The sequence below is a fragment of the Sus scrofa genome, chromosome X (assembly GCF_054392235.1).
Source record: "Sus scrofa isolate SSC_HxYL_T2T_F1_AM1 chromosome X, Sscrofa_HxYL_maternal_Yorkshire_Landrace_v2.0, whole genome shotgun sequence".
Taxonomy (NCBI): Eukaryota; Metazoa; Chordata; class Mammalia; order Artiodactyla; family Suidae; genus Sus; species Sus scrofa.
Window position 1 is genome coordinate 98,196,625 of NC_139401.1, and position 22,622 is coordinate 98,219,246.

General features: G+C 50.7%; 1 protein-coding gene across 7 annotated transcripts in view; it reads left to right on the plus strand.

Moving 5' to 3' along the window:
• FRMPD3 (FERM and PDZ domain containing 3) overlaps positions 1–22,622 on the plus strand; it is a 156,370-nt gene that overhangs the window by 75,262 nt on the left and 58,486 nt on the right. For 3 of the 7 annotated variants that reach the window (XM_085008120.1, XM_021080188.2, XM_021080190.2), the window contains exons 2-4: positions 9,140–9,294; positions 12,817–12,919; positions 16,754–16,799. The exons of 1 other annotated variant lie outside the window; for it this stretch is intronic. In XM_085008120.1, coding sequence (XP_084864246.1) covers positions 9,147–9,294; positions 12,817–12,919; positions 16,754–16,799 — 297 coding nt within the window. In that variant the 5' untranslated portion in view covers positions 9,140–9,146. The remainder of the gene's footprint in view (positions 1–9,139; positions 9,295–12,816; positions 12,920–16,753; positions 16,800–22,622) is intronic. 3 more of the 7 variants (XM_085008121.1, XM_085008123.1, XM_021080189.2) reach the window with 2 other exon arrangements.

Below are 22,622 nucleotides of genomic sequence, written 5' to 3' on the forward strand. Positions count from 1 at the left end.
AAAAAGGAGGAACTTGGAGGAGAGTAGAAAAGCGAGTAACTGGTGGAAAATGCTGAAGGAAGGCCTCTCTGAGGAGGTGATGTTTAAGCTGAGACCTGAAGGATGAAAGAGGAGTTGGCCAAGGATGGAGAAAGAGATTTCCGGGGAAGGGAATAACAAGCAAATAGGTGATCATGATTAGTCCTGCTGTGGGAGTCCTTGTGGAGGTAAACTGGCAGGACCGATGGGGCACACAGAGTGGAATGTTGGCAAGGGAGATTCAGGAGGTGGTCCGTATCTGATGATGACCCAAAATCTAGGTGTGATGATGGAGTGAGTGACTGCATGACAGCATAGGAAGCAGATTATGGAGGCTTCTTCATTATTATGTGGATGTTGGATTCACCAGTGATAGTATCAAGAGTTAGAGTGGGCATACCCATTAGGATGGCTACTATCAAAAACACTGAAAATATCAAGAAAGCAGGAGTTCCCTGATGGCCTAGCGATTAAGGTTCCAGCATTGTCACTGATGCAGCATGGGTTTTTCCTGGCCTGGGAACTTCTGCATACCACGGGCACAGCCAAATAAAAAAAAAAATCCCCAAAATAGAAACTAATAATAACCAGTATTGTTGGAGTTCCCGTCGTGGCGCAGTGGTTAACGAATGCGACTAGGAACCATGAGGTTGTGGGTTCAGTCCCTGCCCTTGCTCAGTGGGTTAATGATCCGGCGTTGCCGCGAGCTGTGGTGTAGGTTGCAGACGCGGCTCGGATCCCGCGTTGCTGTGGCTCTGGCGTAGGCCGGTGACTACAGCTCCGATTCAACCCCTAGCCTGGGAACCTCCATATGCCGCGGGAGCGGCCCAAGAAATAGCAAACAACAACAACAACAAAAGACAAAAAAAAGACAAAAAAAAAATAACCAGTATTGTTAAGAATGTAAAGAAATTTGGGAGTTCCCGTCGTGGCTCAGTGGTTAACGAATCCGACTAGGAACCATAACGTTGCGGGTTTGATCCCTGGCCTTGCTCAGTGGGTTAAGGATCCGGCGTTGCCGTGAGCTGTGGTGTAGGTTGCAGACGCAGCTCAGATCCCGCGTTGCTATGGCTCTGGCGTAGGCTGGTGGCTGCAGCTCCAATTGGATCCCTAGCCTGGGAACCTCCATATGCCGTAGGAGCGGCCCAAGAAATGGCAAAAAGACCAAAAAAAAAAAAAAAAAAGAATATAGAGAAATTGGAATCCTTGTGCATCGTTGTTAAGAATGTAAGATGATACAGTCACTGTGAAAAACAGTATGGCAATTCCTCAAAAAATTAAACCCAGAAAGGGGGAGAGAGTGGGATGGACTGGGAGTTTGGGGTTAGTAGACATAAACCATTACATTTAGAATGGATAAGCCATGAGGTCCTACTGTAGCACACAGGGAACTATATCCAATATCTTGGGATAGAACATGGGGGAAGATAATATGAAAAAAAGAATATATATGTGTGTGTGTGTGTGTGTGTGTGTGTGTGTGTGTGTGTGTGTGTGTGTATGTGTATGACTGAGTCATTTTGCTGTACAGCATAAATTGGCACAATATTGTAAATCAACTATAATTTAAAAAAATTAAACATAGAATTACCACATGATCCATCAATGTCACTTCTGAGTATATACTCCAAAGAAATGAAAGCAGAGACTCAAACAGATATTTGTGCCCTCATGTTCATCGCAGCATTATTTACAACAGACAAAAGTTGGAAACGGCCCTAGTGTCCACAGACAGATGAATAAAATGTACATATATACAATGGAATATTATTCAAACTTTAAAAAGGAAGAGGGAATTCCCGTCATGACACAGCAGAAACGCATCTGACTAGTATCCATGAGGATGTGGCTTTGATCCCTGGCCTTCCTCAGTGGGTTAAGGATCTGGTGTTGCCATAAGCTGTGGTGTAGGTCGCAGAGGTGGGCTCGGATCTGGCATTGCTGTGGCTGTGGCGTAGGCTGGAAGCTATAGCTCCGATTCGACCCCTAGCCTTGGGAACCTCCCGTGTGCCATGGGTGCAGCCCTAAAAAGCAAAAGTAAATAAATAAATTAATTAAAGGAAATAAAAAGGAAGGGGCTTCTGCTACATGCTACAGGATGGATGAACGTTAATGACACTGGGCTAAGTGAAATAAACCAGTTAGAACAGGACTAAATACTGTATGATTCCGCTTATACGAGGTTCCTAGAGTAGTCACCATCTTGGAGCCAAAAAGATGGAATGGTGGTTGCCAGTGACGTGGGGAGAGGGGAATGGGGTGCCAGTGTTTAACGGGTACAGAATTTCAGTTTGGGAGGATGTAAAAGTTCTGGAAATGGATGGTGGTGATGGTGGCACAGCAGCGTGAAGGTACTTAATGCTGCTGGACTGTAGGCTTCAAAATGATTAAAATGGTGACTTTTATGTTATATGCATTTCCCCACAATAAAATTAAAAGTCATGGAGTTCCCATTGTCGTGCAGTGCGTTAAAGCACCAACTAATATCCATGAGGATGCGGGTTCGATCCCTGGCCTCGCTCAGTGGGATAAGGATCCAGCGTTGCTGTGAGCTGTGGTGTAGGCTGGCAGCTGTAGCTCCGATTGAACTCCTAGCTTGGGAACCTCCATATGCCTCGGGTGCAGCCCTAAAAAGCAAAAAGAGAAAGAAAAAAAAAAGAGAGAGCGCCAAGGGGACAACCCCATGTGACTAGGAACTGAAGTCCCCAGTGAGTTTGAGGACTACCCAGGAGGTCATAGACAGCAATGAGGAAGGACAAAGAGTGGTTGAGGCTGGTGGCAGGTGTGTTCCTCCAGGAAGCAGGGTGTTTGGCAGAAGGGAGGAGTGATGGCCTTGGCAAGCAAGGAGGCACCTGCACCCCAACCCCCTGCAAAGGTCCTGAAAGTCTTGAGATTTGAGAGGGGGAGAAGAAAATTGAGCTTCCACTCAAGAGAACTGGTGAGCAGAGTTCCCGTTGTGGCACAGTGGAAACAAATCTGACTAGGAACTATAAGGTTGCGGGTTCAATCCCTGGCCTCGCTCAGTGGGTTAAGGATCCAGCGTTGCCTTGAGCTGCAGCGTAGGTCGATGTCAAGGCTCAGATCCTGTGTTGCTGTGGCTGCGGTGTAGGCCAGCAGCTGTAGCTCCGATTAGACCCCTAGCCTTGGAACCTCCATATGTGTGGGTGCAGCCCTTTAAAAAAAAAAAAAGAGAAAGAGAAAGCGAGAGAGAACTGGTGAGCAAGTGCTGTCTTCCAGGAATAAACCAGGCATCCATTGAGGAAAGAAGGTGAAAGGGCGCTTTGAGAGAGTAAATTCAGGATGTAGAGGAGCTGGCTGTTGACTGAGGGTTCCAGAGGGCACAGCGGACGGCTTCGAAGGGAAGAGAAGTGGGGGACATCAGGGGATGGGCAGACCATTGCGGGGATGAGAGTCTGGGTTCAGACTCTGGGTGACCAGAGTTGAGAGGACTTCTCTCTGGGGGTGACTGAAGGGAACAGGCACGTGAGGCCTGCTGGGCTGAGTCTCCCAGAGAGGAGGGTGCACCTAGAGGCACATAGGGAGCCAGTTGTGCAGCAGGAGTCTCCAATTTGTCCCCTCTGCTGTGGTGGTCTTGGTTCACTGGCAGAGGACCAGTCAGTCTGCTGGACACCACCCCTCCTCCCGTCTACTCATTGTCTGCTCCTTAACCCTCACCTTCTTGGGCAAAAATCGGGTAGGAAAATTGGCTGTGGAGTTGCACCCACCGGGGGTGACAGTGTGGCTCCACCACAGTCTACAGGTGGATGTCCTAGAGCAAAGGTACTTAATCTCCCTTCCCAGATCGCAGTTGCCTTCTCTGTAAAATGGCAATAGTATCTCCTACTCGTGGGATTGTCGAGAGGCTGGAGTGTGGCAATCGATGCCTGGTACCTGGTTCCCCATGAGTCCTCAGTAAGTGGCAGCTGCTGGTCGCAGCACCGTCCCCTCTCAGCATCTTCCTCATCTTATTCCCAGATGTCGTGAGTCCTCAGGCTCTTCTCTTGCTGACCAACTCTTGAGTCAGGCTAAATCTTTCTCTCCTTTTCCCTAATGCAACCTGACCTGATTTCCTATCCTTTTTGAGCCCCCTCCCTGTTTTCCCCTGGGGTCAGTCTGATGCAGCCAGGGAGGCTTTTGTTTGCCTGACTTTATGTGTCTTTTCTCCAAGATAGAGCATTTGAGTCATTGTTTTTTGTTTCTGTTTTGGTTTTGGTTTGGTTTTTTTTTTTCTTTTTTTTCTTTTTTTTTTGCTTTTTAGGGCCACACATGTGGCATATGGAGGTTCCCAATCTAGGGGTCCAAGCGGAGCTACAGCTGCCATTGCTGTGGCCACAGCCACAGCCACATCAGATCTGAGCCGCGTCCGCAACCTGCACCACAGCTCACGGCCATGCCAGATCCTTAACCCACTGAGTGAGGCCAGAGATCGAACCTGCAACCTCATGGTTCCTAGTTGGATTTGTTTCTCCTGTGCCACGATGGGAATTCCTACATTATTTTAGATCTTGCACCTCCAAGTGTGGTCTGTGGACCAGCAGCCTGGGCACCACCCTGGAATTTGCTAAAATCTTAGACCCGATTCCAGACCCTCTGCATCAGAGTCAGTCTAGCGTGTTGCCCACGTGGTGCGAAGGCACGTTCAAGTCTGAGCAGCACTGCTGGAGTAAGGAGCAGCTAGCGGGACTGAGGGCTCTCTTACCAGAAGAAGGCTTTGTGTTCAAGCTCCTGACAAGAGGGCACCCAGAGCAGCTCCTTCAGAGTCCCGGGGAGGAGCTCCCATCCCTGCCACAAGGAGGACATGGCATCTCTGGGGGTCCCAGCTGCCAGGCAGGATCTCTGGAGTTTCCAGGAGAATCAGGCTCCTATGATTGGAATCAGAGTGCTAATTGGCCCCATGTGGCTCCATCTCCTGCCAGTTGGGAGGGGAGCGACAAGGCTCCCCCAGGAGCCAACCAAATGTAAAGAGAAAGGAGCCAAAGGGAAGGAGGGATGCCTCAGAGTTTCACTGTTTCCTTTCTCTCTTCCTGCCCAGGAGTGCAGGGGAGAGCGCAGCAGCTCAGAATCGATCCATCTTCTTCTCACTTCTCCTGTCCTTCAGCTGTCGTGCCTGGCGACAGTTGTCAGCCTGAGCTCCAGCCACCAGTCTGTCTTTGGACAGTGATGGGGGCATCAATTTAGCCCACAGAGGAACTGGAGTCAGGGTGTCCACAGGGAGCTGGGTTGAGACAGCTGCCTGGAAAACAAGGGGGCAGAGTGCGTGGCGGGGCCGCCCCTTAGAGGCAAGGAGTTGATGGGGGAAGAGCCTGGACTGTGTGAAGTGGGTGAAATTTATCTTCAGCTCCCATCCTACAGCTCCCCCAGCCAGTCTGAATGATGCTCCCAGTAACATCGCCACCTCACCATCTCCGTGATACGTTTAACCTTCCGAAGTGTTTCCAGAACCATGATCTCATTTCATTTTCTCAACAACGATATGGAGTGAACGGGATCAGAGGCAGATGCGTTAAGATGTGGACCAGCCGACCCGACTCGGCTGGGATGGAGAGAGCTGCTGGCCACAGGGTTGGACCAACCCTGCCATGGACACTAAATAGCTAGAGGATCCAGGTCCCTGAGCAGCCGTAGATGGGGGCACTGGGATCGTGGGCCCTGTCCGAGAAATTTGGCTCTGGCCGAGGCCCTCGCTGGCCTCCGCTTGGAGGCTGGGATGGAGGAGGAGCATAGAGCTAGCTTATTTGGCAGGACAGTTAGAGACTGTGAGGAGAGAATGGATGTGAAAGCACCTTTTCTTGGATGACGTAATGGGTGGAAAAATGAAAAGAACCACACGGCTAGAAGGTGTTATTTTCATGAGGCGGAAGAAAAATGGCTAGACCTTTCCCCAGGTCACTGACTAGAGAGGGCAAGCCTGGCGCAGGGTACCTGGATGCCTTTGGGGGCCTAGGGTAGGAACAGGACAGACTGAAAGCCTTATGTGCTTTGGGGCAAACAGAAGAAAATAGCAGATCCCGGAAGCAAAGCTGGGCAGGGGGGTGGGGGTGGGGGTGGGAAGAGGACCACAAGCTTTGGCTGCTTCATAATTTTGCTCAGCGTTGCCCTGTTTGAAGGCACCAGAAGCCAAACGTCGTTCAAAGTCAAAGTGTGTATTTCCCCCAGGAGGCCAGTCACGTGACCCGTGGCCAGCTGAGCTGTCATCTGTCACCACTGGCCTTCAGTGTCACTCCCTAGTCTCCAGGCACTTAGCAAATTTCAGAGGGGCTGAGCTGCCGACACAGAAAGATGCTGGGACGGCCCAGGCAGTGTGAAAAGAAGGCTGCTTGCCGAATTGGGGAAGGATGAAGTTAGGGACAGGTAGTCTGGCTCCATCAGGGACAACCCAGGGATGAATGGGCTCCAGTCACACCTGGAGACACGCTTGTGGCTGTGGGAGAAGGAGCTCGGTCCCCTGTGGGAAGATGGGGGGCACCCAGGGACAGAGCTTTAACTTCTCATCGCTCTTCCCATCACTGCCCTTTCCTGGCCTTGCAGCACAGCTCCCGCCTCCTCCAGGGAACCCTCTCCAGCCTCTCCCCTCACCCCCGCCCCCATTAGACTAGAAGATCTTTGAAGGCAGAGATCTATAACTTCTCTGGTGTACCCCCAAACTCAGACTGTCTGAGTAGGCACTCAATAAATACTTGTTGATGGATTCACATAGTCAAAACAGTAAAGCAGAAGACTCGGGTCACAAAAGGCTCTTGTTGGTTCCTCTGGCACCAGGAGGGTCTATTTTCATGACTCCTGGAGGGGCCTCAAGGCCCAGTGGAGACTGAAGTGTCCCCAGCTTGGGAAAAAGAAAAAGGCAGCAAAACCAAGGCTGCAGTGACCAGGGGGCCCCAAGCACAGGACAGTGTATCAAGCGCTTCCACAGGCGCCGGATCTTCCTTGCGATGTCCCTGCTCCACGCGCCACAGCCCGACAGGCTGTCATCGTCCAGGCTGCCCTGGCTGGTGCCCATGACGGAAATGAGCAAGATGAGGTCGGATGACGGCAGGTGCAGGGCTCCTTTTGGAAGCAGCCCAGGGGTGAGGCACGGCGGCAGCTACCACAAGACGTTCTCTGGCTCTCTTCAAGGCCAAAGCTCCTTGCCTGCCACCAGGCACAGAAATGAGAGAGGCGCCGGCCTGAGGCCACCCTCCCCGAGGCCCTGTCCTAGAAGGGTGCCTCTCCGGGACACCAGCCAGCCACGTTCCAGCTTCCAAGGGACTTTCTGTTGAAGAGTGACCATTTGCCTTACCCGTGTGGGAGGGCAGGAGCTGGTTTCTGGATTCATCTGCAGGAGACTTGGCCTCATCCCAGCAGCCCCTTCCATCTCCCTCAGGGGCGCCGGACCGGGCCCGAGCCAACCTGGGTGCAGCAGGAGCTAATGTGGTCAGATTCACATCAGCCAGAGTCTGTCTTCCTTCCTGAGTTCTTCAATGAGAGAGACAAGCCTCGGACCATGCATTTCTCTTTTCTACAATTACTCTAAATCTTCCCACCCTCCCCACCATCCGTAGTCCGAAAGCGCCTCTCTAATTACCCAATCTGTGTCCTGATAAACAACCTAATTGCTCACGACCGTTGGCTCCCGAGGAATTTGGTGTTCTTAGCTAGTCAGCAATCACTCTCCTTGTGTCAGACCCTCTCCCTGCTCTTACAAATCTTATTCTAGTTTGATTAATGAGCTCCTGGTCCTCCGTATCTCCTGCAGAACAGACCCGCCTGGAACCTTAATTTTTGAAAATGCACAGACAGAGGCTAGGAAACGCAATACCATTTAGTGGCCAGAAAGCATCTGCCAAGTCAGAGTGCTCACGCTCTGGGTCTCTTGGCCCTGGTCCCCTCTCTTCCACCTCCACCTGCCCTATTCCATGTGCTCTGGCCATGTTTGCCTCCTTCCTCGTCTCTGCACCAGTTCCTTCACAAACCCAGCATTCCCAGGCCTTCACCCCTCTGGGCTCTTCATTCACAGGCTGCCCTAGAGCCATCCTTGCCTGCAGTGTGCCTCAGCCGGGCCCTTGCTGTAGACCCTTTGTGAAGTCCCAGTGTAACTGCAAAGCTTCTGTTAAATTAAGTTGTGGGCATCAGGAGCGCCATCTATAGTCTCTTCCAGGTATTAGCGCAGCGATTTCTCTTCTCCCAGCATGTCTGGGTTCAGGTCTACCTACTGGCAGCCATAGGAGGCAGCTCTCTCTTTTTTTCTTTTTTGCCCATGGAAGCCATTCTCTAGTTGTCCCATTAGTGGAAATAGGTTGGCATTATGCCCAGGTATCTTCCGTGATGGTCCTCCACATGAGCCCGTTTATTTACACACGGCATTTCGATAGTTTATTTTTATAGATAACCCAAAGGATATTAAGGAGTTCCCATTGTGGCTCAGAGGAAACGAATCTGACTAGAATCCACGAGGATGCAGGTTCGATCCCTGGCCTCGCCCAGGGGGTTAAGGATCCGGCGTTGCCGTGAGCTGTGGTGTAGGTTGCAGACATGGCACGGATCCTGCGTTGCTGTGGCTGTGGCATAAGCCAGCAGCTGTAGCTCCATTTTGTACCCTAGCCTGGGAACCTCCATACGCTGCAGGTGCGGCTCTTAAAAAAAAAAAAAAGCCAAAAAAAGGATTTAAAATTACACAAGGACTTCATGAAGGTGTTCCACGTTCTGAAAAGACGACACGTTCTTTCTCCAATTAGCTGCCTGTTTCGTGGTCCCTTCCCTCGGGTTTTCATTTCTCTTCGGGAGTTAGTAGCCAGTTCAGAGGGTGCTACCAGTGAACCAGCCACATATTTGCCCTTAGGCTCCTTCGAGAGTCCCAGGATCTTGAGGAAAGGACCGATTCTAATGTCAGGCTCCACGACACCAGTTTCCTCTGTCGCCCCTGGCTCTGTAGACAAGTGGCTTCTCCTTTCTTGACTCTTCTTTCTCCAGTCTGAAATATAAGGCAGTCATCACCTCTGCGGGTGCCAGAGGAGGTAGGAAGCTATGTGCGTGAATTCCCGGGTGCCATGGCCAAGCACCACTATCGGTGTCCCCACCAGCTGCTTCTGAGGCTTAGAAGTTGCCTTTGCATCTTGTTTTGCTCCCATCTTCCCCTTCCCCGCAGTCATGTGATGCAGGAAGAGAGCGCAAATGATATGGAATGTGAGCAGCTGCCAGCAGAGACGCTGCGACAAGTGACCATTCACCGGGACCCTATATATGGCTTTGGCTTCGTGGCCGGCAGTGAGAGGCCCGTGGTGGTGCGATCTGTGAGGCCAGGTAGGTGTCGCTCAGTGTCTCCTCCTGGCCCTGGCTCCTACCCCTCAACACTCACACATCTTCCCAAAGAGCAGAGCACCTGAGAATACCGCGTGGCCAAGGAATTCAGAAAGAGCGGGTGAAGACTTGCCAGCCAATAACTGTGCGAGGGAGCTGGTCTTTTAGGACTTCTCCACGGCCACCGTTGAGGCTGCTTGGGCTCTAGACAGAGGCTGCGGTTGATGGTTTAGTACGGTCTGGGTCTTCATAAAACGTTCCTTTGCATAGAATCTTCATAGAGGAAGCATACTGCCTTGGATGAGCACTACCCATCCAGTTCGGTGCAACAAGTATTTATAGACTGCCTACTCTAAGCCCATCAGGGTTATAGGGAAGTACAAGACAGAGGTCCTGCTCCCAAGAATCTAGCCACCAGGCTGTGGAGACAGGTACATGCTTAAGAAACTGTTCATCCACCAAAGACTGGAATCAGGATACAGACCGCAGGTGGGAGAACGGGGCGAGGTGGCGGTGGGGGGAAGGAGAATGAATCTTTGAATGCCACAATGGTAAAAATAATGCCTACCATTGATGAAGCCCCTACTGTGTGCTTTACATCATCGGGTTCAGTGCTCACAGCCACGCCTGCAACTTAAGCAATAGCATTCTCATTTGACAGATGAGGAAACTGGGGCATAGAAATGATTTGTCCAGGGTCACTCGACCAGGAGGCGGCAGAGCTAAGATTTGCGCCTGAGCCTGTGGGATGCCACGCGGGGGAAGCAGGGCTTGGATGGGACCACTTGGGGTGGCCCAGGCAAGAGCCCCGCGGGCAGTGTGAAAGCGTGCCGTCCTGAATGAAACGGGAGAGGGCCTGAGCACTGTTTTGTTCCGAATCTTGCTAGGCATTGACAAAAAGACAGACGGAAAAGAACTCTATTCCTGACTTGCTGGGCCTGAGGCTTTAGATGTTTACAACAGCTTCTCGCTCAGTGAAGAGGAGCAGCCGGAGTACAAACTGGTCTAGCAGAAAGTTGATGAATTTGGCAATCCTCAAAGGAAAAGAGAAAGATTTTTTGTAAGCTCGCTCTTCAACTAGAGGGCATAAAGGAAAAAAAAAATTTTTTTTTCAGTATAGGAATTTGTGGCTGACCTAAGGCTCCCGAGTCGGTCATGCAGTTTGGTGAAAGGCTTTGGAGTCTCAGGTCCAAAATCACAGTTGTCCTGGGAAAGAGAAACCAGTTGAAACTTAGTAACAGACCACCAGGAGCCCCTGCTTTAGCTTCAGAGGAGACAGGATTCACAGGGTCGCTGCTGGTGGTGTGAAAATGAGGAAGAAGGGATTGGAGGAATGGAGAGAAGGAAAGCCACAGGCGAGAGCACCGGAGGGCATGGGGCCAGCAGGCTGATCGCGGACCTGCCTCCAGCCCAGGTGGCTCCCACCTGCAGAGAACTTGTTTCTGAGACCCCAGGAAAAGATAAGATGCATCCTATAGAGGAACAGTTGTGGCTGAACAAGCCAACAAACCATTCCGTGAAAACAGTAGTAGACTGAGGTTACCACTGCCATCAGAAAGCCAGGGCCTGTGATGGAGCTTGAGTTCCGGGAGGACCTCTTCCATTCAGAGGAAGGATGGATGGATGGATGGATGTAAAGGAAGGAAGGATGGATGGATGGATGGATGGGAGGGAGGGAAATAGGTAGAACGGCCTCCACCTAAAAGACTGGCATTTCAGGAGGAAGTAGATGGGAGAAAGGAAACGACTTGAAGGAATTGCCCCTCGGAGGATACCATAACTACTACCCTTTACGGAATTCTTACCAATATCAATCAGTTGTTTTTAAGTGCCATGCCTTCATCATCCCATTTATCCTCCCCACATTCTTATGATGTTATTTTCCCCATTTCATAGATGAGGACGGAGAAATTCAGAGAGACGAAATGTCTGGTCCAAGGTCCCACAGCTAGTGGATTGTAGATTCGAGTGTAGGGTTCAGGCTGGCTACAAAGATTGGACTCTTCACCACCATGTTCCCCATTTCTTTTCTTTTTTTTTTTCTGTTTTTTTTTTTTAGGGCCGCACCTGTAGCATATGGAAGTTCCCAGGTTAGGTGTCAGATTGGAGCTACAGCTGCCACCTACACCATGGTTCACGGCAACACCAGATCCTTAACTCACAGAGCGAGGCCAGGGATTGAACCTGCATCCTCGTGGATTCTAGTTGGGTTCATTACTGCTGAGCCACGATGGGAACTCCCTCTCCATTTCTGAAGAGTCACTGGGCTATCGAGAGACTGGACCAAGTGGGTCCAGAGCCACCACCCTCAGCACACAGGCCCCACACTCCAGAGCCATTGATCTGTGCTCAAGTGACACGGTTGCCTTGTCGTTAATGTTGTAGGATTTGCACAGCACACTTAGGAGGAATAGTTGGGATCTGGCCCTTTCAAGTGCGTATAAACAAGCATCTGGGCTGGTTTGAGAGTGCAGCAGGTCATTCAGCATCTCTTTCAGCTTTGACTTAGGCTGGGTCGGATTGCTCATTCTAACTAAATCTCTGAAGCGCTTTGCTCCAAGAAGATCTTTGCTAAACCCCAGAGGCAGCACAGCCTGGGGCACCCCTCAACCCCACCGGGAAACTAAGGCCCTCAGACAGGTCTGCTTTTCTTTTTTGGCTTTTTCTAGGGCCATACCCGCGGCATATGGAGGTTCCCAGGCTAGGGGGTCTCATCGGAGCTGTAGCCACCGGCCTACACCACAGCCACAGCAACGTGGGATCCAAGCCACGTCTGCGACCCACACCACAGCTCACGGCAACGCTGGATTGTTAACCCCCTGAGCAAGGGCAGGGATCGAACCCTCAACCTCATGGTTCCTAGTCGGATTCGTTAACCACTGCGCCACAACGGGAACTCCAGACAGGTCTTCTTTCTAAACCTTGATGGTCAACGCAGGGAGGAGAGAAAGCAAATTTCTAGCTGCCCGGCTTTAGGGTCTGTGCCTCGTTCACCTCATTTCTCAGAGAAGAGCATGTCTCAGCGTTGAAAGAAGCTCTTCTAGTCCATTCCTCTGTCTCCAGGCAGGCTTTTGCCTGCATCCTTCCAGACCAGCGAGAATGAATCACGCTCGAGGAGGAAGATTCCTGGTCGTCCCCTCCTGTCACCTGTAGCACCTCCAGTGGTCTGGAAGGCCTTCCTTGTGCCCAAGCACGTCCCTCCTGGTGAAACGGAAGTCCCTGTTTCCCTTTAGGCCCTTAGCCAGGAAGCACTCCTTAGCCTTGTCTGGGCGCCAGGGCTGTGCTACCACCCGACTCCCAGCCAGAGGAGGGCCGCTCCATTCTCTTTCTCCAGTTCCCTGCCCTCGATCTATCCAGGCTCGAAGGGCAGCCCTACCATCCGCACCGTCTCAGCCCGCGCCGTCTCAGTCCTCAGCGCTCACATCTGCTTCTTCAGCTGCTGGCGACTCCCTCCTGCCCAGGCCTCGTGCTTTCCCGGCAGTGGCCCCAAGTCCTCACGCTTCTCTCCTCTCCTCTCCTCTGCAGGGGGCCCCTCTGAGGACAAGCTCCTGGCTGGTGACCAGATTGTGGCTATTAACGAGGAGAACGTGAGCGAAGCCCCCAGGGAGAGGTTCATAGAACTTATCAGGTAACAGGGAACTCGTGGGCCTGGGCAAGGGCTGGGTACTGCCCTCCCCATCCCTCCAGTGGCATCGCGATGGTGGCACAGCCCTCCCTGGCCTCAAGAGAGGGGCCCTCCCAGAAAGGGCGGCCCTAGCCATACTCTGGCTTAGTCCAGTGATGTGTATAGACACAAAGAACAGCCAGAGCTCACCTCACCTCCCTCCCCAACTGCTCCCTCACCCCCTCACCCAAGCCCTGTGGTTTTTGACTTACTGTGCAGTGGGACAGACCAGGTGACCCATGAGGACCAAATAAGCCATTCAAAGGACATTCTGAGATAAGCACAATGTGAGCAAGTCATAGTTCCCCCCTCCCCCGCCAAAAAAAAAAAAAGAGGAAAATCTAGGGGTTCCTGTTGTGGCTCAGTGGGAACGAATCTGACTGGCATCCATGAGGACGCAGGTTTGATCCCTGGCCTCACTCAGTGGGTAAGGGATCCAGCATTGCCGTGAGCTGTGGTGTAGGTCACAGACATGGCTCAGATCCTGCGTTGCTGTGGCTGTGGGGCAGGCCAGCAGCTGTAGCTCCTATTAAGACTCCTAGCCTGGGAACCTCCATATACCGAGGGTGTGGCCCTAAAAACACAAAAAGAAAAAAGAAAATCCAAATCCCTGGCCAACCTAGTCCTGGGTTGAGGAAGGCAAGCTGCCATAGTGAAATTTGCTTACGGTATGTGCGACCCCTTAGTGGCCTCCCCCATGGTGGCAGGTAAGACAGTGAAAGGAGTTTTAGGAGAACTGCCACCATCTGTCCCTGGGAGTAACCACGCTGACTTTCCCCCTCCCTATCTCTGTACACACCATGCCACCACACACCACACACACACACACCATGCATACCGTATACACACGCAAAACATACCACCACATACCACATACACACATCATTCATACTGTGTACACACAAAAAACATGCCACGATATACCACCCACACCCACACCCCCACACCATGCATTCCTTATACACACAAAAAACATGCCAGCACATACCACACACACACACACACCATGCATACTGCATGCCACACACATCCCCTTGCACACGACATACACACACCAAACATGCTACCGCATCACCTCCACACATACCATGTGACCACATACCACACACATACACACACCGTGCATGCCATATACACACACGAAACATGCCATCACACACCACATGTGCACCATACACACCACATACCACACACACACACCATGCCCTACAAACATGCCCACACCCACATGTGTCACGTGCTCACACACACACATACACATACCATATACACTCCCCCCCCCATCCCACACTCCCACCACATGCACACACACACACACACCACCCACCCGTCCCTTGCTCAGACTTGATGATAAGGAATGAGACGATAGAGGTGACGGCTCTAAACTCCATGGACGGACCTCGGTTTGGGGGACTCTAGCTCTCTTCCCCTCGGGTGGAACCAGGTGCTCATTCTCGGACTCTCTCTTGCTCTGCTGGGTGGTGTCTGCGCCATCGCTGCCTCCGTCTCCTTCAACCCCGCTTCGGTTTGGATTGTTTTCATCCTACTCGTCTTGCTTGTTCTCCGAAAGCCCACCTGCCTCCAGAGCCCCTCCCTCGCCTTCAAAGGCAGACTTAACGCCCTGTGGTCCAAGCGGCACCCCCTCGCCAGCTCTGGAGGGGGTGGCAATGCTCCCCCACCCCTGAAGTCCAGAGTAGATCTTCCGCGACATGCTCCCCTTCAGCTCAGTATCCTGGCATGTGTCCCGTCCCTAGTGACCTTGAGTTTGTCTCTTCTCCACATTCCATTCGTCCATCCCCACTCCCCACCCTGCACCCCTCCCACGCCACCACTACACCAATAAAGGGGTGAGTTCTTTCAACCCCATCAGGGCATGCTGGGGTTCTTTCAGCCTGGCCCCTCAGAAGTCTCTGCTGCTAGTGAATATCTTTGTACCCCAGAACAACGTAGGCCAATTTTGTGAGGGAGTCTGGAGCACCTTCGGGGTCAAGACAGAGCTCACTCATGTGATACCCTCAGGGGCTAGCAGATCACTCATTCATTCAGTGAATATGTATTATATCGAGTGTCCTCTGTGCATCAGGCATTGTTCTAGGCACTGAATATACAGCAGTGAATAAGACAGACGAAAATCCTTGCCCAGTGGCGTTTCCATTTCCAGTGAAAGGAGATGCACTGTCAGCAGTAAACCTGATAAATGAGTCATCGTACAGTATATGAGAAGCTCATGAATGGTACGGAAGAAGAGAAAGGGGATCAGGGAGTTCCCGTTGTGGCTCAGGGGTAATGAACCTGACTGGTATCCATGAGGATGTGGGTTCCATCCCTGGCTCTGCGCAGTGGGTTAAGGATAACACCATGAGCTGTGGTGTAGGTCGCAGATGCGGCTCGGATCTGGCATCGCTGTGGCTGGGGCATAGGCCGGCAGCCGTGGCTCCCATTTGACCCCCTAGCCTGGGAACCTCCATATGCTGCAGGTACAGCCCTATAAAGACCGGAAAAAAAAAAAGAAAGAAAGAAAAAGAAAGGAGATCAGGTTAAAGAGGGTTAGGAATGCCCGGCACAGGGGTCCAGCGTGCAACTCATAGTAGCACGGCCAGTGTCGGCCTCCATGTGAAGGTAGCATTTGAGAAGAAAGACTGCAAGGAAATGAGAGCGTCAGAGATGGAAGAAGGGCCCGTGTAAAGGCAGAGTGTGTCAGGCGTGATTGGGGAACAGAGGAGAAGCCAGCGTGTGGAGCGGGGTGAGGGAGGGAAGAGTCGCAGCTACTCTAAGGACGTCGGCTTTGTTCTCCATGAACCCGGGAGAGGTGGCAGGGGCTGGAGCACAGGAATCACATCATCTGATTTCCGCCAGGCCCCTGCCTTGTTCCAGAAACAGCATTTTCCATGGTGTTTTTCCCTAGCACACAAGTCCCGCCTTCTCCAGGGAGCTTCCCAGAGACTCCTCCCTGGATGCTGCCTCACAGAAGATAGGAAATGCTCCAGGTCCTTGAATACCCAGAATCAAGGACCATCTTGACTCTGCTTCTGGAACCCCTTTGTTCCCAGAAACATTTGCAAAAGGCCAGCCAAGAGAGGGGAAGCGCCTTCAAGGCAAACTCTTTCCATTTCTTTTCGTTCTTTTTAAAAGATGATGTATTTCTCGGAGAGAATTTTCATAACCTCACAGCCTGTTGGATCATTGGCATAATTCCGATCTCAAGAGCTTCGGATTCTTCATCCTTGTGAATATTTGCTATCTGGAGAGTCTTGCCTTCCATCTGTTGCTCCCTGGCTCTCATTTTTCGGTCCTTCAATTAAAACAAATCTGCTGAGGATGAGTCATGATGACCAAATGACCTCCTTTGGGTTTTTTCTTTGGATCTCTCCTCTTGCTTAAATACCAAATTGCCAATAATCATGGTACACAGTTCCCAGGACTCTGACTGTGCACCCATGGAGTTCCATAATTCAGGTCTTTCTTTTTCTTTGAGAATTTTTTTTTTAGCCCAAAGGGTTTGAGGTTTTCTACTGAGAGCATATGAGAAGGAATATAAAAAAAGAAGACCTGAAAAATGACACCCCCGGAGATAATGGTAATACCATCTTCAGCTGGCTGTGTGGACCTATATGGATGGTGGATGTCAGGCGCTGCGAAAAATGGGAGGCGAGGCAACCATGCAGATATTTAGATTGCCCTCTGTCCTAATCCATATACGTGAATGCAGCCCAGGGGAAAATTCTGGTGTGGCTTCCTGTGCTAGATGAATACCCAGTGCATGATACACAGCTCTCCTGTTCCCTCTTCTCTCTGTAGGAGCGCTAAGGAATTCATCGTTCTTACAGTTCTGCACACTCATCAGGTGAGTGAGCGTCTTTGCCATCCGCCCTGCCTCCCGACCGAGGCAAGCGCAATCCCATGTTGGAAAGTGGCAGTGATGGGGAGGGGGAGGGCAGAGACGGGGACCAACACTCTTGTGAGCCAAGGATTTAGGAGTGAACTTGAAAGCATCCCTCCTGAACATCTTGTCTACACGCACCTCCCGGATGCGAGGAGTCGGAAGGGCTCCAACCAGGGCTGTGTTCTGCCTTGTGCTCTCTTCTTTACGCCGCTTAAGCAGCTCGCTGCCCTAGTTCCAGCGTGCTTTCCACCTCCTTTTTGCTGTGCCCCATCAAAATCTAGCTGTCCAGTGTCTAGCTCCCTTAATCCTTGCAGATGGTGAGTTCTGATCTTATTCATTCATTCATACAGGTGTATGCTAATTGGCCCATGCTGTTTGAGACCTAGCACTGCAGGTAGGGGATTAACCATAAAGTTGCTGGGGAGGTACAGTTGGACACACAGGCTCATCTTTGTCCTGGTTCAGTCATTAACTGGCCATGTGACCTTGAATGAGTCAATTTCCTTTTCTGAACCTGTTTCCTCATCTATAAATTGAGGGATTTAGATTTAGACTAGAGTAGTGTTTCCTAGACTCGCCTGATTATAATTATCTCCAGGAATGTTTATTAAAAGTGAAAACCCCAGAGTTCCCGTCATGGCTCAGCAGTTAACAAACCCAACTAGGATCCACGAGGATGTGGGTTCCATCCCTGGCCTCGCTCAGTGGGTGAAGGATCCGGCATTGCCGTGAGCGGTGGTGTAGGTTGCAGACACGGCTCAGATCCTGTGTTGCTGTGGCTGTGGGGCAGGCCGGCAGCTGTAGCTCCTATTAGACCCCTAGCCTGGGAACCTCTATATGCCGATGTGGGTGCGGCCCTAAAAAGCTAAATAAATAAATAAATAAAAGCGAAAATCCCCAGGCTCTTCTCAAAAGTTGGAATCAGAATGCATGGTGTCCATTTCTAGGTCACATCCTTATAGCAATCTTAGCTCAAATGCACGAAAACTCAGAGCCCTCCTTCCACCTCCAGCCTAGCTGTCCCTTTCCAGTGTCCCCAGCACTCCCTTGCACCCCAGCACTGATGTCCCCCTCACCCCATAGCCACAGGAGAGGTCACATCTGTTGGGGATGGAGGACATGAAATCAGGGGAAGCTTCACTGAGGAGGTGGCACCTGAGCTCTACCTTGAGAGATGTGGCAGGATTTCCCAGGCAGAGATGGAGAGAAAGATTTTTCCAGAGAGAGAGGTGACAGTGGTGTGCAAAGCCAGGGGCAATGCATAGGTGCAAAACATGGGCTCGTGAGTCAGGAGGATGGGGTTCAAATCAAACTCTGGCACTAACTGCCTCTTCTGTGTCAGTGAACCTTACACACACACACTTACATACATACATGCTTTCTGGTTTTAGGCTTATCTCGATGGCAGTTCTGTCTCTGGGCATGCAAGCTCCGCCCCACAGTGGGTGGTACCTATAAGCTCCTCCCTCCCCACCTTACTGCACATGTGCAGTGGCCTGGTGGGCAGTGGCCCGCAGTCCCCACTCCCCAATCTCCTGCCATGAAAATGGCTACCATTTCTCCCCTAAAATGGTGCTTGTGGTGTGGTTAGAATTTACCTCTCTGATCAGAGACCCACTGTGGATTGCTTCGTTAGTCAGGTCTCCTCAAATGTCACTTCCTTGTAGAAGCTTTCCTGGACTCTGGTTTCTAAGATGGCATCGACCCACCACTATTTCCTGATACTGCTTAATTCTCCCAGCAGAGCTGAAAGATTATATTGTTAACCCCCACTTTTTTTTTTTTTTTTGGTCTTTTTAGGGCCCCACCTGAGGCATAGGGAGGTTCCCAGGCTAGGGGTCGAATCAGAGCTGTAGCTTCTGGTCTACACCACAGATAACAGCAGCTTGGGATCTGAGCTGCATCTGTGACCTACACCACTGCTCAGGGCAATGCTGGATCCTTAACCCACTGAGCAAGGCCAGGGATCAAACCCACATCCTCATGGATACTAGTCAGGTTCGTTAACCACTAAGCCATGACGGGAACTCCTGTTAACTTTTTTTTTTTTTTTTGCCTTTTCCAGGGCCGCACCCTCGGCATATGGAGGTTCCCAGGCTAGGGGTTTAATCAGAGCCGTAGCCACCCGCCAACACCACAGCCACAGCAATGTGGGATCTGAGCTGCATCTGCAGCCCACACCCCAGCTCACGGCAACGCCAGATCCTTAACCCATGGAGCGAGGCCAGGGATCGAACCCACAACCTCATGGGTCCTAGTCGGATTCATTAACCACTGAGCCACAACGGGAACACCATGTTAACCTTTTTATTTTGAAAGAATTGTAGATTCACAGGAAGTTGCAAAGCTATGACAGTGACATCCCTGTGTAGCTTTACCCTCTTTCTTGCAACAAAGGTTACATGTGATGTAACTACAGCATCATATCAGAACTGGGACATTGGAGTTCCCTGGTGGCCTAGGGGTTAAGGATCCAGCATTGTCACTGCTGTGGCTTGGTTTGCTGCTGTGACGCAGGTTCGATCCCTGGCCCGGGAACTTCCACATGCCGCAAGTGTGCCCCCCCCCCAAAGAACTGGGACATTGACATCAGTACAATGTGTGTTTGTGTTTCATTGTCAGTCTGTCACATGTGTGGGTTCATGTTTCAACATAGTCAACATACTGGACAGTTCTGTCACCGAAAGTGTCCTTCATGTGCCCTTTGATGGGGCACTTACTCCCCACCTGCAATCCCTACTACTCTGTTCTCCATTTCTGTAATTTCATCATCTTAAAACCATCGTAGAAATGGAATCATAGAGTGTGGAACCTTTGGGGATGGGCTTTTTTCACTCAGCACAAAGTCCTTGGGATGCATCCAAGCCATTGCTTGTCTCCACAGTTTGCTCTTTTTTTATTGCTGAGTAGTATTCCGTGGTATGGATGTACCACTGTGTAGTCATCCAGCCACGGTGGGACATCTGGGTTGCTTCCAGGTTTTGGCTAGCACGAATAAAGCCGCTATAAACATTCATGTACAGGTTTTTTTTGTGAGCATAAGTTTGCCTTTCTCTGGGACAGATGCCCAGAAGTGTGATTGTTGAGTCATATATTAAATGTAGATTTAGTTTATTAAGAAACTGCCAGTCTACTTTCCGGAGTGGCTGTACCATTTTACATTCCCATGAAATATTATACTTATATGTATTTATTGTCTGTCTCCCTCATTGGAAAGTCAGCTCCACGAGGATAGGGACTATGTTTTGTTCACTGCTGTATCCCCAGTGCCTGGAACAGCACCTGGCATAGAATAGGCACTAAATAAGTATTTTTGGAGGGAATGAGGGAAACCCAGCTTCCAGCTGTCAGGGCAACCTGATCTAAAATGAAACGCAAGTGTTCCAATGCAGGTGCAGACCGAAGAGCTTAACACTCGCCATCTGTGTCTCAGCTCTTATCCCAGTGCCCCAAACAATCCTTGGCCCCCCAGTTCTGATATCCCCACTGCTCCATCCCACGCCGTCTTTGCCATGGCCAGGGCACTCCCTTCTCCTCCTTTGTACACTTCTTAGATCTTCCTGCCCTGCAGATGTCTGTCCTCGTCCTGGTCCCCTATCCTCTAATACATGGCTGTTTCCTTGAAGACCTGGCTTGAGACTCATGTCTTCCAGACTCCTTTGCCTAACCTCAGCGAGAGTTTGTGATTCATTCATTTGTTCATCAAACATTTACTGAAGGCCTGCTATTCTAGGCGTTCTTCCAGGCTGGGAATCCAGCAGTCCCCAGGGCAGACATGGTCCCTACCCCCAGAGAGCTTACATTCTAGTTCTTGGCCTTGTGCTCTCTAAACCTGAGAAACATAGAAACGTGGGCGAGCACAAATAACACAGGCGTTAAAACAGTTAGCAACCTGTACAGGAGGGGCCTTCTAATCAGAATGAAAGCCATGGAGTTCCCGTCGTGGCTCAGCAGAAATGAATCTGACTAGTATCTAAGAGGACACGGGTTCGATCCCTGGCCTCGCTCCGTGGGTTAAGGATCTGGCCTTGCTGTGAGCTGTGGTGTAGGTCACAGATGTGGCATGGATCTGGTGTTGCTGTGGCTGTGGTGTAGGCCAGTGGCTGCAGCTTGGATCGACCCCTAGCCTGGGGACCTCCATATGCCACGGATGCGGCTCTAAAAAGACCAAAGGAAAAAAAAAAAAAAAGGAATGAAAGCCAGCCACAAGCACCAGAGCAGTCTTGGAGTCTGCCTAACTGTGCCAGGTGTTAACCCTTTAGTTGATCATGTGTAAAAAGATCCCAGGGGAGAAGTCAGGTGACACCTAGGAAGTTTAGGGTCAGTGGCTACTGACTGATCAGTGGGAAAGGATCCCTCAATATTTTACAACAGGTATGGCCATTTCAGTGCATCCCAACCAAATGTCAGCCTCGCATATAGTCAATCCTCATTATTCACGGATTCCATATTTGCAAATTTGCCCACTACCTAAGATTTATTTGTAACTCCAAAATCAATTGCCACGGCGCTTTCCTGGTCATTTGCTGACATGCACAGAAGTGTGAAAAACGTGAAGCTCTCAATGCACACATTCCCAGCTGAGGCCACCCAGATAAGGCTCTATCTTATTTCACCTGTCATACAGAGGTGTCCAGAGGATGGAGAGGGTAGGGGCAGCCCAGTGTAGTCCAGGAAATTCCGGCTCCCGGGACAGCTGGATGGGGTGAACCCCAACACTGATACCTGTTAGTGCGGCGGCGTCAGTCAAGTCACTTAACACGTCAGAGCCTCATTTTCTCCCCGTGACATAAAGACAGTTGAATCTACCAGGTTGAGTTTTTGGAATTTAAGATTATAATCTATCTCTTTCTCTCTCTCTCTCTTTGCCTCTCTCTCCCCTCCTCCCCCCTCCCCCTTCTCTCTCTCTCTCTCTCTCTCTCTCACACACACACACACACACACACACTTCCTCTAGAAATACCCATTCACTAGTCATTCATTCAGCACTCGAGGTGACTTTACAAACCATACAACTGTGAAAAACACAAATTAACTGCTTCTCTCTTACACTAAAAGCGAAAGCTTCTTGAAGGAACCCCCCCTTCCCCCCGCCAGCACATGTTCACTGTTATAATGTTATAGCCCCTACATGGTACTTCGTCTGCAGTAGGCACTTGGCATCTCATGGGTGCATGGAGACTGCCGCCTTTTACCAAACTCATCATGTTCATGCTTGACAATCTCCCAGAAGACAATTTCCCGATAGGTCCAGGATTGGCCCAAGACTCTGTCCTTTGAATAAGAGCCACAAGGAATTCTGATGCTCAGTAGACTTTGGGAAACATAGGACCAGACAATCTCTAAGGCTCTCGCCATTCCTACATTCCAGTGGCCAGTAATGGTCTAATACAGTGGTTCTCTATCCTGGCTATCCAGTAGAGCCTCCTGAGCAGCTCTTAAAACATTGATCCTTGGGTTCTAGCCCTGACCAATTGAATTCGAAGCTGTGGGGACAAAGGTCAGGTATCAGTCTTGTTAAAAGGCTCCCTTGATGATTCTGATATGTAGCCAAGGTACATGGTTTAATGTGTAGTCTCTCTCCGATGATGTTTTTTCTTTTTAAAAAGAGTGACTCTTGGGAATTCCCTGGTGGTCTAGGTGTTAGGATTCAGAGCTTTCACCGCTATGGCCCGTGTTCAATCCATGATCTGGGAACTGAGATCCCACATCAAGCCATTGCATACGTACCACAGCCAAAAAAATAAAAGAGTGACTGTGACCTTGGCAGATCTTTGGGAAGTA